This window comes from Neophocaena asiaeorientalis, unplaced genomic scaffold (genome assembly GCF_003031525.2).
Source record: "Neophocaena asiaeorientalis asiaeorientalis breed wild unplaced genomic scaffold, Neophocaena_asiaeorientalis_V1.1 scaffold21, whole genome shotgun sequence".
In the NCBI taxonomy this organism is placed as follows: domain Eukaryota; kingdom Metazoa; phylum Chordata; class Mammalia; order Artiodactyla; family Phocoenidae; genus Neophocaena; species Neophocaena asiaeorientalis.
Window position 1 is genome coordinate 591,233 of NW_020174053.1, and position 23,087 is coordinate 614,319.

The 23,087-nt window shown below is 36.1% G+C and overlaps 1 protein-coding gene across 1 annotated transcript in view; it reads right to left on the reverse strand.

The window, feature by feature from the left end:
• The window catches only part of ARHGAP20 (Rho GTPase activating protein 20), a 144,975-nt gene that overhangs the window by 39,363 nt on the left and 82,525 nt on the right, over positions 1–23,087 (reverse strand). The window contains exons 3-5 of the mRNA XM_024754254.1: positions 20,888–21,052; positions 12,800–12,949; positions 30–71 (exon numbers count right to left, since the gene is read on the reverse strand). Of these exons, the coding sequence (XP_024610022.1) occupies positions 30–71; positions 12,800–12,949; positions 20,888–21,052 (357 nt within the window). The remainder of the gene's footprint in view (positions 1–29; positions 72–12,799; positions 12,950–20,887; positions 21,053–23,087) is intronic.

Sequence of the window (23,087 nt, forward strand, 5' to 3'; positions counted from 1 at the left end):
TATATATATATATATACTGGAAAAAATACCTCTGAAGGAGAGAGAGCCATCTGTCCTTCTGTTCTGGAGAACTACAATCAAAGAAAATGGGAGAGAAAATTAAACCACATAAAATACTTATTTCTAACAAATTAAGATTGTCAGTCAAAACGAAATATCAACAACCTGTTGTTATTGATGTGGGTGCACACAACTGCAACCCTGGCATGACTGTGTTCTGAAGAACCCTGAAGTGAAAATGCCCATTAGGCAGAACTACACAGTTAAGCGTAGTTTTATTAAAACCTCTTGGAAAGATCCAAGACAGACCCACTTTCTTACTTTATGGCTCTTTTACAAGTGGTACCCTGATAGTGGAAAGAGTACTTGATTTGGAATCCAAACACTTGTTTCAAAAATATATGCAAGATATATCATCATGGGCAAATCACTTAACATTGCTAAGCTTCGATTTCCACATCTGTAAAACTGGGCTAATTATCTCAGAGTGTTTTTGTAGTTTTAAGTGCCATGCAAATAGAAAATATGCTTCATTTGAGATTAAAGAGGTTAAGGAGAAATCTGGCACATCGATGGAAATATCTTGGCCCAGAAACCAGTTGGTTGTCAGGAAAAGAAACACTTATTTCTCTATACATATGGCAGAACTATAATTTAGCCAATGAGTTCATAGAACTTATTCTTAATTACTATAATCCTCTAATTAAGATCAATTCATTAACAACTAAATAACTATTAATTATTAATTTTACTGCTGAAGTCACTGCTGCATTTAATTCTTAAAGTTAAAAATAAAGTTTATTTCTATATGGCCTTATTGCTCATTAGCTTTTAAAATCATGTTTCTAATCTTCTCAAAGAAGTTGGAAACCCTAGTTATTTTCTTGTTCCAGAAAAATATACTTAACAAATATTTGTAATTTGTTTCTTTGTAGCCTAGCAATTTTCTCCATAAGCAATTTCCCAGAATTGGTAATCAGAAAGTGTATTATATCTCTTTTGCCACTGACCAATTTTCATCTTTCACAACTCCTTACAATCTTTGATGTCTTCTTTCATAAACAGAAGATTTTCTAGGTTCATTTATGTCAAATATTACACTTATTTAGCAAAAATCTGTGTTGAAAAATAGATGAGTTTTCTTTAGACCTTAAAACATTTTTCAAAGCAATTAAAGAAAATTACCCCTTTAAACACTTAGTATTTTTTGAACTTTTAATTGACTTGTAAGACACAAACTGTACAATGCTTAAATGTACTGTTTGAACAATTTTCACAAATTGAACACAACCATGTGACTAGCACACAGATTATGAAACAGAAAACCACCATGGAAGGTCTCCCTGTGTTCCTTTTCAGGCACTAGTTCCCACTATACTGACTTCTAACAAAATAGAATAGTTTTGTTTGTTTGGATACTTTATATAAATGTAACCATATAGTATGTACTATTTTGTATCTGGCTTCTTTCATTCAACAGTATATTTGTGAGATATCCATATTACTGTATGTGGTTTTAGCTTGTTCATTCTCATTGCTGTATAGTGTTCCATTGTTTGAATATGTAGCATACAATTACTTCAAAATAAGCAAATTATGAAATGCATCAGGTTAATTCATTGACATTGATTTGGTAATCTTCTTGTATTTTCCCCATCTCCTGCTCTATGCAAGAATCCAGGACTTCTCTTTCCTTGGTAATTATTCATCTCAGGCATTTTTACAGAACTAAAAATGGAAGTACTCCAAAATCAAGGTTAGCTCTGAGTTTAATAAACACCTATGATAAGAGCCAGGAGAGAAGAAAGCCACATATCTTAGAGAAAGAAAAAGAGTAAGACAGATTGGAAAGATTCCCTCTAACTTGGGAGGAGATAGGGTCTGTTATCCCTAAGAGTTAGCTGGGAACCATATGTCACTCAGTTGAGGTGCCTAAAGAAACAGAAAGTCCCCAGAGGAAATGGTTATAAGGAGCAAGTGGGGAGGCTTGTTCCTAGGTACCAAGGTTTTTACATCAGCTAAGATACATGCAGCCCACAAGTGGCAAGGAATCAGAGTATCTCGGATGTCAAAGAACAACTCTGGGCATAGCAGAGATAATGTCAGCAGTGGCCACAAAGAGACTGAAGGTCAGACTTTTCATCTGTTTCGAAGGTATCACAGAAGTCTCCCATATCCTGGTTCTACCCTAAGAAAACAGGGGCTCCAGTAAAGAAGAAAATTTAATTTCCTAAAAGCCTGGCAAAATGGGGGCTCAAGATAGGTTTTTTTTTTTTTTTCCCCCGGTACGCAGGCCTCTCACTGCTGTGGCCTCTCCCGCTGCAGAGCACAGGCTCCGGACGTGCAGGCTCAAGGGCCATGGCTCACGGGCCCAGCCGCTCTGCGGCATGTGGGATCTTCCCGGACCGGGGCACGAACCTGTGTCCCCTACATCGGCAGGCGGACTCTCAACCACTGTGCCACCAGGGAAGCCCTAGATTTTCTTAATATTTCCTGATATATAAATGATTTCTGATGTTATTTACTCCTTGGTAAAGATATGAGCCACTCTCATATCATTTCACTTCAGGCTGAAAAATTTCTGTCAGCATTTACTTTTTTGTACAGTTCTGCTGGTGAGAAATTCTTAGAGTTTAAAACATTTTTTGAAGGATATTTTTGCTAGATATAGTATTCTAGGTTGAAAGCTTTTTCTTTAAATACTTAATTTTTTAACTGAAGTATAGTTGAATTACAGTATTATATTTGAGGTATACGGTATAGTGATTCAGTATTTTTATAGATTATATTACATTAAGAGTTATTATAAAATAATAATTATAATTCCCTATGCTGTTCAATATATCCTTGTTGCTTATTTATTTTATACAGGGTAGTTTGTATCTCTTAATCCCATGCCCCTAACGTGCCCCTCCCCCCTTCCTTCTCCCCGCTGGTAACCACTACTTTGTTTTCTGTATCTTTGAGTCTGTTTCTATATCCATTCATTTGATTTACTTTCTAGATTCCACATATAAGTGATATTATACAGTATTTGTCTTTTGTTGACATACATCACTAAGCATAATATTCTCAAGGTCCATTCACATTGCTGCAGATGGCAGAATTTCATCCTTTTTTATGTCTGAGTAATACTCCATTGTGTGTGTGTGTGTGTGTGTGTGTACATACAGACACACCTCATCTTCTTTATCCATTCATCTGTTGATGGACACAGGTTGCTTCCATATCTTGGCTATTGTACATAATGCCATTATGAACATTGGGTACATGTATCTTTTTGAATTAGTGTTTTCATTTTTTTTCTGTATATACATCCAGGAGTGAAACTGCTGGATCCTGTGGTAGTTTTTAGTTTTTTTTGAAGACCCTCCATACTGTTTTCCACAGTGGCTGCACCAATTTACATTCTCACCAACAGTGTACAAGGGTTCCCTTTTATCCACATCCTCGAAAACATTTGCTATTTGTGTTCTTGTTGATGACAACCATTCTGAAAGGTGTGAGGTGATATCTCATTATTGTTTTGATTTGCATTTCTCAAACAATTAGCAATGTTGAGCATCTTTTCACGTGTCTGCTGTAAATCATCTTTGGAAAAATGTCTATTCAGGTCTTCTGCCTATTTTGGGATTGGGTGTTTGTTTTTTTTTGATAGTGGGTTGCACGAGCTGTTTAAATACTTTGGATATTATCCCCTTGTTGATCATATTTTCAAATATCTTCTCTCATTCTGTAGGTTGTCTTTTTGTTTTGTCAGTGGTCTCCTTTGCTATGCAAAAGCTCTTTGTTTAATTAGATCTCATTTCTTTATTTTTGCTTTTATTTATTTTACCTTAGGAAATAGATTAAAAAATATTGTCACTGTTTATGTCAGAGTGTTCTGCCTATGTTTTCTTCTATGAGTTTTACGGTTTCTGGTATTACACTTAGGCCTTTAATCCATTTTGACTTTATTTTTGTATACAGTATGAGGGGATGTTCCAATCTCATTGTTTTACATGTAGATGTCCAGTTTTCCTAGTACCACTTATTGAAGAGACTTTATTTTCTCCATTGTATATTCTTGCCTACTTTGTTGTAGATTAACTGACTGTAGGTGTGTGAGTTTATTTCTGGGCTCTCTATTCTATTCCATTGATCTATGTATCTGTTTTTGTGCCAGTATCATGCTGTTTTGATTATTATAGCTTTGTAGTACAGTTTGAAGTCTGTGAGGGTGATACCTCCAGCTTTGTCCTTTTTTGCTTCAGCAAAAAGGTTGCTTCAGCAATTCAGGGTCTTTTGTATTTCCATATGAATATTAGGATTATTTGTTCAGTTCTGTGAAAAATGTCACGGGTATTTTCATACAGATTGCAATACATCTGTAGATTGCTTTGGGTAGTATGGCCACTTTAACAATATTAATTCTTCAAATCTAAGAGCATGGGATATCTTTCCATTTCTCTGTATCATCTTCAATTTCCTTCAGTGTTTCATAGTTTTCAGTGTATATGTCTTTCACCTCCTTGGTTAAGTTTATTCCTAGGCATTTTATTCTTTTTGATGTGATTTTAAACGGGATTGTTTTCTTGCTTTCTCTTTCTGATAGTTCAGTATTAGTGTATAGAAAAGCAACAGATTTATGTATATTAAGCTCATATCTTGCAACTTTGCTGAATTCATTTATTAGTTCTAATAGTTTTGGGTGGAGACTTTAGGGTTTTCTATCCATAGTACCATGTCATCAGCATAGTGACAGTTTTACTTCTTCTCTTCCACTTTGGATGTATTTCATACCTTTTTCTTGTCTGACTGCTGTGGCACAGACTTCCAATACTATGTTAAATAAAAGTGGTGAGAGTGAGCACCCTTGTCTTGTTCCTGAATTTAGAGGAACAACAGTTTTTCACCATTGAATATGATGTTAACTCTGGGTTTATCATAATGCTCTTTATTATGTTGAGATATGTTCCTCTAATCCAACTTTGATGAGGGTTTTTATCATGAATGGATGTTGAATTTTTTCAAATGCTTTTTCTGCATTTATTGAGACAATGATGTGATTTTTATCCTTCCATTTGTTAATGCGGTATATCATACTGATTGATTTGCAAATGCTGAAGCATCCTTGTGTCCCTGGAATAAGTCCCACTTCATCATGGTGTATGATTCTATATACTGTTGGATTCCATTTGCTAATATTTTGTTACGGATTTTTGCATGTATATTCATCAAAGATACTGGCCTGTAATTTTCCTTTTTTGTAGTGTCTTTGCCTGGTTTTGGTATCAGGGTAATGGTGGCCTCATAGAATGAGTCTGGGAGTGTCCCCTCCTCTTCAATTTTTTGGGATAGTTTGAGAAGGATAGGAATTAGCTCTTCTTTATATATTTGGTAGAATTTTCCTGTGAAGCCATCTGGTCTTGGACTTTTGTTTGCTAGTAGGTTTTTTTTAAATTACAAATTCAATTTCAGTACTAGTGATCAGTCTGTTCAAATTGTCTGTTTCCTCTTGATACACTGTTAGCAGGTTGTATATTTTTAGACATCTGTCTATTTCTTCTAGGCTGCCAATTTGTTGGACAACTGTTCACAGAGTTCTTTTATGATTTTTGTATCTCTGTAGTATTAGTTGTTATTTCTTCTCTTTCATTTCTTATTTTGTTTCTTTGGGTCCTCTCCCTTTTCTTGGTGAGCCTAACTAAAGGTTTATCGATTTTGTTTATCTTTTCAAAAAACCAGCTCTTGGTTTCGTTGGTCTTTTCTATTTTTTTTTTTTTTTTGGTCTCTATTTTATTTGTTTCCTTTCTGTTCCTTACTATTTCCTTCCTTCTGCTGACTTTTAGCTTTCTTTGTTCTTTTCTTTCTATTCCTTTAAATGGTAGGTTAGGTTTTTGAGATTTTTCTTGTTTCTTGAGAAAGGCCTGTATTGCTATAAGCTTCCCTCCTAGAACTGCTTTTGCTGCATCCTATAGATTTTGGAGTGTTGTGTTTCCATTTTCATTTTTCTCAAGGTATTTTCTTATTTCTTCTTTGATTTTAGCATTGTCCCATTGGCTCTTCAGTAGCATGCTGTTTAGTCTCCAAGTATTTGTGTTTTTCACATTTTTCTTTCTGTAATTGTTTTCTAGTTGTTATTGGAAAAGATGCTTGATATAATTTCTATCCTGTTAAATTTGCTGACACATGTTTTCTGGCCTAGTATGTGATCTATCCTGGAGAATGTTCCATGTACACTTGAAAAGAATGTGTATTCTGCTCGTTTTGGTTGGAGTGTGCTGTAGCTATCTATTAAGTCCATCTGGTATATTATGCCATTTAAGACCATTGTTGCCTTAATTATTTTCTATCTGGATGATCTGTCCATTGATGTAAGTGTGGTGTTAACATCCCCTACTATTATTGTATTACTGTCAGTTTCTCCCTTTATGTCTTTTAATATTTGCTTTACATGTTTAGGTGCTCCTGTATTGGATGCATATATGTTAATGAGTATAATATCCTCTTCTTTTATTGATCCCTTTATCATAAAATAATGCCCTTTTTTGTCTATTGTTATACCCTTTTAAAAAATCTATTTTGTCTGCTATGAGTATTGAGATTCCAGCTTTCTTATCTTTTCCACTTGTATGAAATATATTTTCCCATGCCTTCACTTTCAGTCTGTGTGTGTCTTTAGCTCAGAAGTGAGTCTCTTGTAGGCAGCATATAGGTGGGTCTTGCTTTTTTTTTTTTTAATCCAATCAGCCAGATATGTCTATTGATTGGAGCATTTAGTCCACTGACATTTAAGGTAATTATTAATAGGTATGTACTTATTGCCATTTTATTACTTGTTTTCTGGTTGCTTTTTGTAGTTCTTCTCTTGTCGTTTCTTCTCTTTCTGTTTCTTCCCTTGTGGTTTTATGATTTTCTTTAGTAGTATGCTTGTGTTCCTTTTAGTTTTTGAGTATCTATGGTAGGTTTTTGATTTGTGGTGACCATTGGGTTCATATATGTTGACCTACAACTACATCTACGTATTTTAAATTGTAGTCATTTAACTTCAAACACATCCTAAAAGATCTATAATTTTTACTCCCCCTCCTACATTTTGTGTTTTTGATGTCATATTTTACATTTTCATGTTTATCCCTTAACTGTTTATTGTGGTTATAGCTACTTTTACAAATTTTTCTTTTTATTTTCATACTAGCTTACTTAAGCAGTTGATCCTCAGTTCTTAGTATTATTTGCCTTTCCTAGTGGAATTTTCCCTTTCCTATAGAGTCTTACTTATTTTCCACTTAGAGAAAACCCTTTAACATTTATTTTAGGGTAGGTTTAGTACTGATGAATTCTTTCAGTTTTTGCCTTCCGTGAAGTCCTTTATCGCTCCTAAGACTCCAGATGATAATCTTGCTGGGTAGAGTATCATAGGTTGAAAGATTTTCCCTTTCATCACTTTGAATACATCACGTCACTCCTTCCTGTCCTGTTTGGGATCCTCTGTGCTTCGTGTACCTGGGTATCTGTTGCTCTCTTCAGGTTTGGGAAGTTTTCAGCCATAATTTCATGAAATATATTTTCAATCTCTTTCTTCCTCTCTTTTCCTTCTGGGACTCCTATAATGTGAATGTTGGTAAGCTTAATGTTATCCCAGAGATCTTTTAAACTTTTCTCATTAAAATTTTTTTTCTGTTCTTATCTGGTACTTTTTATTATTCTATCTTCCAGGTCACATAGTCTGCTATTCCTTTTAGTGTGTTTTTTATTTTGGTTATTGAATTCTTCATTTCTAACTGGGTCTTTTCATATTTTCTAGATTCTTGTTAAAAAATTTCAGTGTTCATTTATTTTTCCCTAAGCCAGCTAATACTTTTATTATAAACGTTTTGAATTCTTTGTCTGATACATTGTTTATTTGTTTCATTATTTATTTCTCTCAGGGGTTTTCTCTTATTTCAGTTGAAACCAGTTCCTCTGCCTTTTCATTTTGCTTAACATTCTCTGCCTCTATGAATTTTGGTGAAACACTTACATATGATATTCTTGAACTGGTGTACTTATGTGGGAGCATCTCTATACAGACTGTGTGTGCCCGGTGCCTTTGGTGGGAGAGCTGGATTTGATGTGGATACAAGTCACATTTTTCCTCAGTGTGTGTTGGCAGCTATAGCCTTGGTAGTGGGTGTGGCTGGAGATGGATAGGCTAGAGCTGAAGCTACGTGTGAGGCAGGACTTCCTCTCTACTCAGTGGATCTCAAGTTGCTGCAGCAAAAGCCCTGAGATTCAGTCCTGAGCTGGCTCTGTTCCCGTTAAGTGTGTGCTTTCAATTCGTCAAGCACTGCAACCCTTGCTCCAGAGGTGGCAGTGCTGATGCAAGGGGGCCCTGTGTTGGCTCTTGGCTAATGTTGGCCTCCGACAGATATCTGAGCTGTCTCTAATCTGCTGCCTGTGCAGGAATCTGCAATTGTTTTCCTTAATCTGCTCATAGGCAGCCTTGGGTCCAAGTTCCCTTTGTCCTTCTCCCTCCTCTCCACCTCACTGGGGAGCTGTACTGCAGGGCAAGTGGGGTCCATGTGAACTCTCTCCATATATTGGGCATGAGCAGTGGTGGACTGGCTGTTATATAGAGTTCTGGGCTGCTTCTGATGCACTACTTAAGTAAGTACCAACAATGGACACTGCCACCCCACCCAGATGCCACCCCAGGACCAAGTTGCCTTTGGTGGTCCAAGCTCTGTCTTTAGTCATGGCAGCCCTCGCTCCAGTGGGGAGTTGCAACATGGAGCAAGCGGGGCTTGAGCATTCACTCTGCCAGAGCCGAGGCGCACACTGAGATGGTCACAGGAAACTAGCAGCCACTAGAGTGATCCTTTATCGGCCCTCTCCAACCTGCCTCAGGGGCAAGCCAGCTTGTGTGTGTGTGTGTGTGTGTGTGTGTGTGTGTGTGTGTTTCTGGGTATGGGTGTGCAAGCAGAGTCTAAGTTTTCCACAGCCCTCCTGTTAATTCCAGCAGTCCTCCAACCAGCCAAGGGGGCTGGTCTCCCCTGTGTAGGACGCCAGGAGTGGAATGCCCAATCTGTGGCTTGAACTGCTCACTCCACAGGGCAGGTCTCTGCCTGTGTAATCTCCCTTTTCCTCTGAGTCCCCTCCCAGTGGCAAGGTCCCAGCCTGATCACTTTTCTTCCCTTCCTATCTGATTACATGTGGATCTTTCTTACAGCCTTGGTTGTACAGAAGTCTTTCTGCCAGTTTCCAGTTAGTTTTCAGTGAGAATTATTCCACACACAGATGTATTTTTGATGTGTTCGTGGAGGGAGGTAAGTTCCACATCCTCCTACTCTGCCATCTTGATCAATCTAATGAGTCTTCTTTAAACACTTTAAAGATGTCATTTCACTGACCTCTGAAACAGCCATAATTTCTGATGAAAAAAACCACAGTGAGGCAAATTGTTGTCCCACTATATGTAATGTGTTGTTTTTTCTGGCTGTTTTCATGATTTTCTCTTATCTTTGGTTTATAGCAGTTTGTCTATAAAATGAATAGGTGAAGTTTTCTTCACATTACTCCTATTTAGGGTTCACAGAGCTTACATTTATGTCTTTCACCAAATCTGGGAGGTTTTCAAACCATTATTTATTCTGCCACATTCCCAGTCTCTCTTCTTTCTGGAATTCCCGTTACATGTATGTTATACATTTTGGTTTTCCTATAAGTCTGTGATGTATTTTTCATTAAAAAAAATGTTTTTTTTCCTCTCTTCCTCAGAGTGGACAATTTCTGTTGATATACCTTCAATTTCACTGACTCATTTCTCTTTCATTTCCATTTTGCAACTAAAGTCACAGAGGGAATTTTTTAAAATTTAAGATACAATTTTTAGTTCTAGAATTTTCATTTGGCTTTTAAAAAATATTTTCTATTTCTCTGCTGAGATTTCCTATCTTTTCATTCATTTCAATTGGCTTTTCCTTTTACCTACTGAGCATAGTTATAAGAGCTGCTTTAAAGTTCTTTTACAGTAATTCCAACAAATAGATCATCACAGGATTGGCTTCTATTTGTTATCTTTTTCCTTTTCAGGTTCTTCATATGTTAAAAAATTTTAGATTACATTCTACACATCATAAATGTTGTGTTTTAGAGACTCTGAGTTTTGTTATATTTGCAAAATAATGATGTTTTTGTTTTAACAGACAACTAACTTTATTAGATTCAAGCTGCAAACTCTATTTCACCTGTGTTGAGCAGCACCTCAGTTCAATTCTTTTAGCCTTAGCTTCAAGCTCCTTTAAAGTCTGTTCCATGCATGTGTGGTTCAGCATTCAGCCAGAGACTTAGGCAGAGTCTAAACAAAAAATCTGGAGCTTCCTTTCTCTGATACTCTTCTTTTTGAGATCTCCTCCCTCACGTTCCTGTGGCTGTGGCTGACCCAGACTCTGTACTTTGGTGTTTCAGCCCAGAAAGACTGGGTTTTCGTCAGTTTAGTTGCTCTGCACCATGATTTGACTGCAGCCTTTCCTCAGGCTAATAATGCCTTAAAAACAGAAAACTTGCTCAGTGCTGGTGCTTCCCTGATGGCACAGTGGTTAAGAATCCACCTCCCAATGCAAGTGACACGGGTTCGAGCCCTGGTCCAGGAAGATCTTACTTGCCATGGAGCAACTAAGCTCGTGTGCCACAACTACTGAGCCTGTGCTCTAGAGCCCGCGAGCCCATGCACCTAGAGCCTGCGCTCTGCAACAAGAGTAGTCCCCACTTGCTGCAACTAGAGAAAGTCCATGTGCAGCAATGAAGACCCAATACAGCCAAAAATAAATAAATAATAAAATTTGAAAAAGTTTCAATTCTTCTCCAAAATCTGCCAACTTTTGTTCACTTTCCAGAACCTTCTGGGAGTTGTTGTTTGTGTTTTGTTCAGAGTTTACAGTTGTTATCTATAGAGTGGTCAGTCTGTTAATACGTCACTCTGCCATACCAGAGTCCGAATTCTTCAACACTACTTTTTTTAAGAGTAATCTTTTAATTTTGAAATAATTTTAGATTTTCAGAAAAGTTACAAAGATTGAGTACAGAGAATCCCTGTATACCTCACACCCAGTTTTAGTTTCCTCTAATGTTATCCTCTTACATTATCATGGCACATTTGTCAAACTAAGAAAACAATATTGGTGCATTACCATTAACTAAACTATTGATTATTCAGATTTCACCAGTTTTTCCATTAATGTCCTTTTTCTATTCTAGGATGCATTCGAGGATTCCACATAGCATTTAGTTATTATGTCTCCTTAGTGACCTTTTTTGTGTCTTTTCCTGGTTGTTTTTTTTTCTGATCTTGACAATTTTGAGGCTTACTGGTCAGGTAACCCCACAGAACATCCCTCAATTTGGGCTTGTCTGATATTTTTCTCAGGATTAGACTGGGGTTATGGGTTTGGGGGAGAAATACCACAGAAGTGAATTGCTCCTCATTACATTCTATCAAAGCATAGATGATATTCACACAACATCACTAGTGATGTTAATCATTCAGTTAAAGTACTATACTTTTTGAGGAATTACAGTGTATGCAAAACTTGTTTCTACATTTTCCCTTCTTCTTAAAGAAGTTTTATGGAAACTCCTTGATTAAAGACATCATGTAGTCCCACCCCTCACTTGAAATCACTTCCTTTCAGCTGTAAACTCTAAGATTAAATAATAGGAATTGATAATATCTAGAGAAGTCTGTCATGGAAAAGAAGATATGCAGAGAATGATACATGTTTCTTCCAAATAAGTTCTTAATATCTTGTGGTAGGCCAATACTGCATAATAGAATTTAATGGCATGCCTTTCCTTTATTAGAAGATTAACAGCTTAAAACATTTAGTTTTCTGGCTTTAGGATGGTGCCTGAGGAGTTTGATGATAGTGAGGAGAGAAGTAGAAAGAAAAATGTGTGCATGAAATAAAGACCAGCTCTTTTAAATGTAAAACAAATGTTGGACTTGAGGGCACAATCGTTCAAAATCATAAGTTTGAGTTTTGGTATGCTCACTCTGAACTAAAAAGTACCAATCAGCATGTTCAGATAAGAGCACAAAGATTCTCTATTTGTACATTCTCCAACTCCATCCCAGCCAAGGAGTGAGTCTTAGGAAACTGACTTTCACTCCTTGAGTCATAAATTTGCTTTTGATTGTCGCATCTCTATAGAAAGCAATTTAGGAAACACATTATTTCATGACATTAAATTTATTTCTATAATTAAAAACTAGTTTTTAAGAAATTTGGGAGTGTAAACCAGTTATTCAAGCTTAATTGGGGTATTTTATAAAATTGTTTTCAGTAAAAGGTCTGTTTCAGTGGTTTAAAAAGCCAACTTGAAAACTCAATATACAAAGAAAATACCTAAACATGAGGGAAGGGGATGTTGGGGGGGGGGGTCCTAGAGCTCTGACCACTCTATTCCTCTTCTATGGTCTTTGAGGTGTTTCAGTAGCCCCTTTAAAAATCACAGCTCAAACCAAGGTAAATGATTCCAGGAGTTCTCAATATTTATCATTATATTTCACATATTTTAATAAAAAACTCTTTGGGAGAAACATAAGGCATACAGGTGTCTTTATTGGGGGTGTGCCAAAAGATGAGTTATTGGCTTCAGAATACAAATGAACTTATTGACAAAATAGAACAGATCAATCAGAATAAAATATTTTTCTTTAAAAAGTAGGGGAACAAAACTGCATTAACTTTTTTTGTCTCCATCCTAGAAATTACATAGCTGACTGTATTTCACAGTAGCTAACCCATGTGAATACAGGACAAGCTATGGTTCTCACCTGAAAGTGGCCACGAAGTTCACTGTGGGCCAGCCTAAGACAAAGGATTTCAGGGCATTGGTGTTGCCTTCTCCCACTTCATCCACACAGCTTGCTGTCCACATGTCACTTAATTTTATTTTATTTTTTATCTTAAAGTTGTTGTTATATCTAGAAAGATAAGAACCAGACAAGATTTTTTGTTAGTCTGTTTCTTAAATTTTATGAGAACTTCTATACTTGTGATAAGAGGACAGTTTCCACTAATCATGGGCAAAGAATGTCTTATTCATTTTTCTTACCTTCAGTGCCTACCACAGTAAATTGTAACATTTGGCTACCTTAGCCCAAAAAGGCCGTTGAAACATTTGGTGTATTGGTCCTCATGCCTGCATTTATGGCAGCAAATAGCCATAAACTGGCAACTTTATTTTTCTATACGTTGAGCATTGCGTTTGGATCAAAAACCTAATTTTAAACTTACTGCTGTTATAAAAAAATAATTCTTTTATTATTTACAACTTGCTTATTTCCAAAATTATTTGGAATAAAATAAAATAAAATTATTTGGAATAAAATAAAATAAAAGATTTATTTATTTATTTATATATAAATAGCCATTTACTTATTTATAAAATAAAAGCCATTTATTTATGGCTTTTATTAAAAGCCATTTATTTATTTATAAAATAAAAGATTTATTTATTTATATATAAATAGCCATTTATTTATATGGCTGAATAAAAGATTAAACATAAACATTATTTATTAAAATATTTATAAAATTTTCACTTTATATGCACTAAAAAATATAAACTGGAATTAATTAGAGAAATTTACAATGCATTTCCAACTGAGTGGTTATGATTTTCTAGTCTTTAGAAGCAAAGATTATTTTAAATTTCCTTTTTAAACCATTTCCCCTTATATTTTGGCTAAAATTGAAAAAACTGTAGCCTAAGAATAGACCCTAAACTAAGCTGAAAAAAAAAAAAAGATGCCAGGAAGTATTATATTTAAGTAGAGTTGATGCAATTAATACTTATCTCTGGGTACAGAGAAGGTAATTTACTTTTAAGCTGGCAATGAAATTGCTTTTTGACAATTTCTATCTAATCCCCCTTACAATCCTGATATTGACACTATCATATCTCTTGACCTAGTTTACAGTTTTAATGCTCATAATGGACCTGAGACTTAAATAGTTAGAAGGCACTGGTAAGCCCAGGGACACGTCGGTACTGCCTATCATTCAGAGCCATTTATGGAAACATTAAAAGCTAAAATGAAATCAAAGATGCTTCATATGGAAGTATCCCTAAAACTCGTCATGGAATATTTAAAGCTAAAATTCTTCAGTAGGATTTATAAAATGTAAAGGGACTTTTCAGGAACTATACATGAAGAATAATCTAGATTCAAAGCCTCATCTATGCTTCCTGTAGCGCACACAATGTAAGTACAATAGAAAAGTGCCTTGAGGCACAATGCCTTCATTCTATATTTCATTTCAGTATTTTTCACCCTATTGCTATAAATCATTCGATTTTTTAAAAAGTAAAATCCTACTTCTTTTGTTTTTTCCTTTTAAAAATCTTATTTCTTGATGGCAGCTATCTAGGTAATATAAAACTGAAACTATGAATCTTTTCCAAGGAAAAGTATGTTTCCATACATTTTGAGTTTTTTAATGCAGGCCTCTCTTTATATTAGATACTTCAAATACCATGTAGGAACTTGTATACCTATTGACTTGGAAAAAGCCATTCCAACGATTCCTTCCCTAGATCAATAAAGTACCAAGATTTCCACCTCATTATACAAAAAACAAGGAACTGTCCAAAAGTGTAAACAATACTTCCATTCTAATGGTTAATATTTATTGAGAACTTACCATTTGCCAGTCACTGTTAACACTTTACACATATTAAGTTTAATCCTCAAACATTTTAGAGATGAGGAAATGTTGTCACAGGGAGGTTAAGTAATTTGCCAAAAGTCAAACAGCTTAACTAGCAGAGCTAGAATCCGAACCTGAGCAGGGTTGATTCTTGAGCTTGTTTATGCTCATAACCATTAAGTATCTATAAAAAGCCCTGGATATAGTCATTCTTACAAAGCACCTGGAGGTGACTTTGTATCCATGAAGTTTCCTTCAGCTTTACTATCTTAAGACTTACTTTTTCAAATCTCCTCACCTACAAGGCTTTCTGATGGGACTGTTTATTATGGAAGTAGGGGAGAAATCTCATGAACATTTATGTCCATAAAGCTAGAGGTACTAGTTTAAAAATATTTAAAACAAGTATTCCAATAAAACTTTATATTAAGATGGATAGTATTAGGGTCACAGTGTGTATCTTCAGATTTTTCACTCTCAATTTCCAACAGTATTAGACTATTCCAATGGAAATTTAAAAGTATGAATTCCAGTGAACCGTTGAAATACATAGGATTCTAGAGAGATTTCCCTCCATTCTAAGATGGAGATGGTCTATTAAATACGTTTTGGGGTAGAGAATATGGTATATTCCACAAGTATCTGATGGTAATTCTACTGGTAATGGATTAATAATCAGAACTTTTTTTCTCCTCATCTTTTTGACCTACACAGAATTCATCATTACTTCCCTATTTGTTTAGGAAATAAAATATGAGAATAGTGATGGCTTAAGAGGGTATGAAATAACTACTTTCATTTCCTTTTAGTAAATTCCAAATAGGTGCTCTATGGCTATTAACAGAGATAATATCAGCTTCTTTCTAAATACTCTGATGCTCATAAACATTGTTTTAAAAAAAATGTAAAGCCCTACTTCCATAGGAAAAATAACTTTTAATTCAGCTTTCTAATGAATATCAAAAGTGGTCCCTAAGGTCGCATCCAGCTTTAATACTTGTTCTAATTCAGTATGGAAAAGAATGACAATAAACTCAAAACAATTTTAGGCAAACATTGTCAACATTCAGCATAAAATGGAGCAAATAAAATACCTTAGCCAAAGAAAGAAAGACTTTGGGCTTTCGTTGTTCTTCTTTATCTAACTCCTTTAGATGGTAGGTTAGGTTGTTTATTTGAGATTTTCCTTGTTTCCTGAGGAAGGCCTGTATTGCTATAAACTTCCCTCTCAGAACCACTCTAGCTGCATATCATAAACTCTGAAGTGTTCTGTTTCCACTTTCATCTGTCTCAAGGTATTTTCTGATTTCTTCTTTGATTTTTTTCATTGACCCATTGTTTATTTTGTAGCATGTTGTTTAGTCTCCACATGTTTGTGACTTTCCCATTTTTCTTTTTGTAATTGATTTCCAGTTTCATACAGTTGTGATTGGAAGATGCTTGATATAATTTCTATCCTGTTAAATTTGGTGACACTTGTTTTCTGGCCTAGTATGTGATCCATCCTGGAGAATGTTCCATGTACACTTGAAAAGAATGTGTATTCTGCTGGGTTTGGTTGGAGTGTGCTGTAGCTATCTATTAAGTCCACCTGGTCTATTATGCCATTTAAGACCACTGTTGCCTTAATGATTTTCTGTCTGGATGATCTGTTCATTGATGTAAGTGGGGTGCTCACATCCCCTACTATAATTGTATTATTGTCAGTTTCTCCCTTTTAACATTTTCTCTCTTTTAACATTTGCTTGATATATTTAGATGCTCCTGTACTGGGTGCATGTATGTCAATGAGTATAATACCTCTTCTTGTATTGATTCCTTTATCCTTACCTAATGCCCATCTCTGTCTTTTCTTATAGCCTTTGTTTTAAAGTCTACTTTATCTGATATGAGTATTGCTACTCCAGCTTTCTTGTCTTTTCCATTTGCATGAAATATCTTTTTCCATTCCCTCACTTTCAGGCTGTATGTGTCTTTAACTGTGAAGTAAGTCTCCTGTAGGCAGTATATAGATGGATCTTGGATTTTTTAATACAATCAATGTTTTTTGATGTATTTTTTCCAATGACATTTAAAGTGATTATTGATAGGTACTCTTATTGCCATTTTGTTATTGGTTTTCTGGTGTTTTTGTTTTCCTCTCTGTTCCTTTTTTCTTGTGGTTTGATGATTTTCTTTAGTGGAATATTTGTGTTCCTTTCTTTTTAGTTTTTGTGTATCTATTGTAGGTTTTTTTATTTGTGATTACCATGGGGTTCATATATGTTGACGTATATCTACTTGTTTTAACCTGATAGTCATTTAAGTTCAAACACATTCTAAAAAAATCTACATTTTTTCTTCTTTCCCCCACATTTTGTGTTTTTGATGTCCTATTTCACAAGTTCATATTTATCCCTTAACTGTTTATTTTAGTTATAGTTGATTTTTACAATTTTTGTCCTTTAGACTTCATACTGTCTTATTTAAGTCATTGATCCACAGCCTTTACTGTATATTTTCCTTTATTAGTTGTATGTTTCCTTTTCCGTAATTTGTTACTTCTTGTTGTAGCCTTTTCTCTTCTACTAAGAGAAGGCTCTTTAACATGTTTTAGGGTCAAGTTAGTATTGATGAGCTCTTTTAGTTCTTGCTTGTCTGAGAAGTTCTTTATCTCTCCTTCAATTCTGAATGAAAACCTTGCTAGGTAGAGTAACCTAGGTTGTAGGTTTTTCCCTCTCAGCACTTTTAATATATCATGCCATTCTGTTCTGGCCTGCAAAGTTTCTGTAGAAAAATCAGCTGATCGCCTTATGGGGGTTTCCTTGTACATGACACTTTGTTTTTTCCTTGCTGCCTTTAGAAGTCTCTCTATCTTTAACTTTTGCCATTTTAATGTGGTATGTTTTGGTGTGGGTCTCTTTGGTTTCATCTTGTTTGGGACTCTCTATGGTTCCTGCACCTAGTTATCTGTTTCCTTCTTCAGGTTTGGGAAGTTTTCAGTCATAATGTCCACAAATACCTTTTTGGCCCGTTTCCCTTTCTCTTCTCCTCTGGAACCAGTATAATACAAATGTTAGTACGCTTGATGTTGTCCTACAGTTTCTTTTTGATTAGTGATTTTCATTATTCTATCTTCTAGAACACTTATGCATTCTTTTGTATTATCTAGTCTGTTAATTCCTTCTAGAGTGTTTTTCATTTCAGTTATTGTATTCTTAAGCTCTGACTGGTACTTTTTATATTTTCTAGTTCCTTGTCAAAATTCTCACTGTGTTCATCTATTCTTTTCCCAAGTTCAATTAGCTTTTTTATTACTACTCCTTTGAACTCTTTATCTGGTAAGTTATTTATCTGTTCCATTAGTTGTTTTTTTCAGGTTTTTTTCTTGTTCTTTTGATTGAAACAAATTCCTCTTTCTTCTCATTTTGTTTAACTTTCTCTGTCTCTATGAAATTAGGTGAATACTTACCTATCCCAGTCTTGAAGCAGTGTCCTTGTGCGGGAGTATTCCTATTCAAGTATGTGTGTTCTCAGTGGCTTTGGTGGGAGAGCTGGATCTGAACTGAGCATGCGTCATATCTTCCCCCAGGGTGTGTTGGCAGCTATCACCTTGGTGAGAGGTAGGGCTGGAGGCAGAGGCCTAGTGCCAGAGCCAGGTGTAAACTAAGCTTCTCCTATGTTCAGTAGCTATCACCACCCTATTTGTGGTAGGGTCAGGTCCATACTGTTGGAGCAGAAGCCCTGAGGGTCAGATATGAGCTGGTTCTGTTCCTCTAAGTATGCACTCTCCCCTCTCCCAGCCATGGTACCTTCACCCCAGAGGGGAGTAGTGATGCAGCAAGAGGGATTTGGAGCAGGCACCTGGTGCAGCTAGGGCACACACTGGGATGGCTCCAGCATGTCAGTCAGAGCTTCAGACAGCTCCTGATCTGTTGCCCTCTGTGAGTACCAGCAATAAACATCCTTGCCGCATTTAACTGCAGTGCTGGGTCTGAGCTGGCTCCATCCCCTGCAAGTGCACACTTGCCTCGGCAACATTAGCCTTCACCCTAGTTGGTAATTGCACCAGAGTTAGAGGCGAGGCTGGGGTGTTCACTATTGTCAGAGCCCTGGGCAGTTTTAATCTGCTTCCTCTGCCTTGTTTTGGGAGTAAGCAAGAGTGTGTCCATTTCTTCATGGGTGGAGTCTCGGTTTCTTACAGCCCTCCTGTCAGTCAGTGGTTTTCAAACCAACTAAGAGGACTTGTCTTCCCAGCGCTGGCTGGGGTGCCCACTATGTGGTTCAAACCCCTCACTCCCCAGGGAGGATCTGCAAGCCCATGATATCTCCTTCCTCTTCTCTTCTCTTCCCTTCCTAGGGATGTGAGTCCTGACCTGATTGCTTCTCCTCCCTTCCTTCCTGACTCCCTGTGGATCTTTCTTTACAGCCTTGGTTGCCGAAGAGTCTTTCTGTCAGTCTCCAGTTTGTTTTCAGTGAGAATTTATTTTCATGTAGATGCACTTTTGATGTGTTTTTTGGGGGAGGTGAGCTTAGCGTCCTCCTACTCCACAATCTTGATCTCCTCCCCACCCACATCTTATTTGTGACATGGCACAACTTAGGTGTGAGGGTACAGATAGTAGAAAAAAGTTTACTATTCTCTAGTGACAAAAAATCTCTTTGATGAGATTGGATTTGTTAAACTACTCTTTTATGATGTTTCATAAATAGTGAGAATGGGGGAGGGAGCAAGTTGTAACTATCGTGTTCTAGGTTGGATGATAACTGCACTGGCATTTAGTGTTGAGCGAAATGTGAATTCTTTTGGTTACCTCTAAAGTATATTACAAATATGTCTGCATCCTTCCTTTAACTGCCATTTCCCCAGATAAAGCCTTCATTGTATCTCATCAGGACTACTACAATAACCTCCTGTCCAGTCTCCTTGCTTCTACTCTTTTCTGTCCTCTAATCCATTACCTATCATAGCCAGAATGATATTTTAAAAATATGTACATTATTCTACTCCCCTAATTAAAACCATTTGGAATGAAATCCAAACTCCTATCATAGCCTTTGTGGTACCCATCCTCCAAGATGGCCCCCAATGATCCTGGCTTCCTAATACACTTGTGTAGTTCCCTTCCAATTGTACCAAGGTTGATCTGTGTGGCCAATAGCCCCTACCTCAGAAATGATGGTATACTACTTTCAAAATTAGGTTATAAAAGACTGCAGCTTCTATTTTAGGTGTTCTCTCCCTTTAATACTCTCTTCCTCACTCTCTTGGATCTTTCACTTTGAAGGAAACAATACCATGTTACAAGCAGCCCTGTGGAGAAACTTACATGGAGAAGAACTCTGGAAAGCAGCCATTGTGGAACTGAGGCCTGCCAGGATCCACATAAGTGATCTGGGAAGTTTCAAGATTCTCTCCAGTTAAGCTCTGAGATGACTATAACCCTGGTTCAACACCTTGACTGCAACCTCATGAGGGCCCCTGAGCCAGAACCACTAGCTAAGCCATTCCCAGATTCCTGACTCAGAGAAAATGTATAAGATGTTTGTAGTCATAAACTGTTATGTTTTGGAGTAATTTGTTATACAGCAATAGATAATTAATAGATAATTAATGCAGTCCATAAAGGTCCTGATAACTTGATCCTTGTCTATTTCTCCAATCTCAATTTATATTACTCTCTTCCTGCTTATTATGCTGGCCTTCTTTTAACTCCTCCAAAGGGCCAAACTTTCCCTACCACCCTTGTACCTGCTGTTCCCTCTGCCTAGAATACTCATCTTCCTAATATCTGCATGACTAGTTGTTTTTCATTCTTCATTGATTTATTTCCCCCCGACTGTACCTATCTAACATATATCCCATATTTCACTTCACCGTATTTTCTTCACAGCATTAAGCACAATTTGTCATTTCTCCCTACACACATTAGAATGAAAGCATCAAAAAGCGGGGACTGTACCCATCATATTCTTCACTGCATCCCCTTTATTTATTCAGAAAATGGCACAGAGTGGGACTTAAATGAACACTTGTTGAATGAATAAACAATTAAAACATCTTTTCAAAACCAAATCAAAACAAAACAAATATAAGACTCACTTCAGATATTAGTTATGGTAACAGAGGCCAGATATTCTTACAGTGAACATTGAATATAAAGGTTACCTTTGTTGGTGGAAATGCAATTTTATAATGATAACCAGGAGAGAGCGTCCAGAATACCTACTTGATTTTGGCCACGATAAACAGATCATTGAACAGGAAAAGATGTCGCTCCTGCCTCTGCAGACCTCTTTTCAGTTCTACCCGGCCATCAATTAGCAGAGTCCTACTGGAGCACAAAAATGATGACAGAAATGCACATGTGTCCACGCTAGCAGAAGGACTTTCCCTGTAACAGATCAAACATCACAGATCTTTAGTCAAATGATAAAATATAGGATTGAGTTTCTTCAAAAAATTATAGGTTAAATTTGGTCAAGAAATATAAAGCTCTATAATTTTTTTTAATGCAATGGCATAGTTTTCTAACAGGTCCCTCAGTCTGTCTCCACATGGTGGTCCTTAATACTTTATTATAAAATTTTTTAAACAAAAAGCAAAATTAAGAGTTTTATAATAAACATATGTATATCCCAAACTAGATTCTACCAATAAAATTTTACTGTACTTGCTTTATCAGATACCTATCTAACTCTCTCTCAATTAACCCATTCTATTTTTGACATTTCAGTAAAATCTGCATACATTTCCCCCTAAATACTTCGGCATGCATATCATGTACAGTGAAATGCACAATTCTTAGGTGTATATTTTCTGAGTTTTGACAAACGTATTCACTTGTGTAATTTAAACGCTTATCAAGATATAGAACATTATCATCACTCCAAAAATTTTCCTTTTATCCCTTTTCAGTTGTTATAGTAATTAGATGAAGACAGCCTCTATGTATTGGCTCAAGTTGTTTATCTCTTTGTTGCAGGCTGAGATCCATTAGCTCCAAAGTCTGCTGGAACTAAACTAACATTTTTATATACCCAATTATTTAAAAAATAACCCAAAACAAGCGGATTTTTAACCATTTTATAGCTTGCCTGCTTTGTATACTCCACAAAACTACACCCAACACCTGCTAGCCATTGATAAGACAGAGGCTTGTGGTTATAAGACCCAAGTCACTACCACCTTTGGAGTTCTCTGACCCAGACTCCCCACCGTGCTACTGAGCAATATCATTTAGACATGTAATCTCCAGAGCCACCCACTCCAATCTCCTTCACCTCAGGAATTCCTTTGCCCTCCTCCTTTTTTGGATGGTGGTCCTTTGGCCATAAACCTCTAGATTGTCTCATGCTGTAAGGGACTTCCTTTCTTATGCAAACCTGTCCAAGGGTCATAGTTTTTTCATTGATCAGCCCCCAAGTCCCTCAAATTCCTTACAACAGTCAATCCCTACTCCATCAACCCCAAGGCAACCATTATTATGATTTTTCTTCCCACTGAAGATTAGTTTTGCCTATTCTAGAATTTCATATTAACAAAACTTTAGTATGTACTCTTTTCGTGTAAGATATTTCTTACTCAGCATGTTTTTGTTACGTTTATTAGTAACCCATTCCTTTATATTGATGAACAGTATTCCACTGTATAAATATATCAGTTTGCTTATTCATTCTCCTACTGATGGACACGTGGGCTCTCTCCAGTCTTTAGCTATTATGAATAAAACTGCTATTAAACTTCTATTGATCTTTTTTATGACCTATGTTTACATTTTTCTTGGAGAAATATCTCACAGTGGAACTGCTGGGTCACAGAATAGGTGTTATGTTTATTTTTAGAAAAAAACTACCAGTAAGTTTTCCAAAGTGGTCGTACCAATTTATATTTTCAACCATAGAGCAGGATAATTCTAGTTACTTCACAACCGTGTCAACATTTGCATTATCAATCTTCTAAATTTTGGCCATTCTAGTGTATATATAGTAGCATCTCATTAAGATTTTAATGTGCATTTCTCTGATGACTAATAATGTTGAACACTCATGTTCTTATTGGTTATTTGTATATATTAATTTGTGAACTGTCTCCAAATATTCTGCCTACTTAAAAATATTGTGTTATATATCTTTTTATTAGTGAGTTGTAGGAATTTTTTATATATCCTGTATCTATCTCCTGATATACATATATATACACACATATGCACATACATACCTATACAATATACATATGTATACACATATATATATATCCTCTGTCAAATGTTTTGCGAATATTTTCTACCAGTCTGTGATTTGCCTGTACATTTTCTTAAAACTTAAAAAGTTTTTAATTTTGATGAAGTCTAATTTATCATTTTTAAAATGGCATTTGTTTTCTGTGTCCTTTCTAAGAAATCTTTGCCTACCCCCAAGTCATGAAGA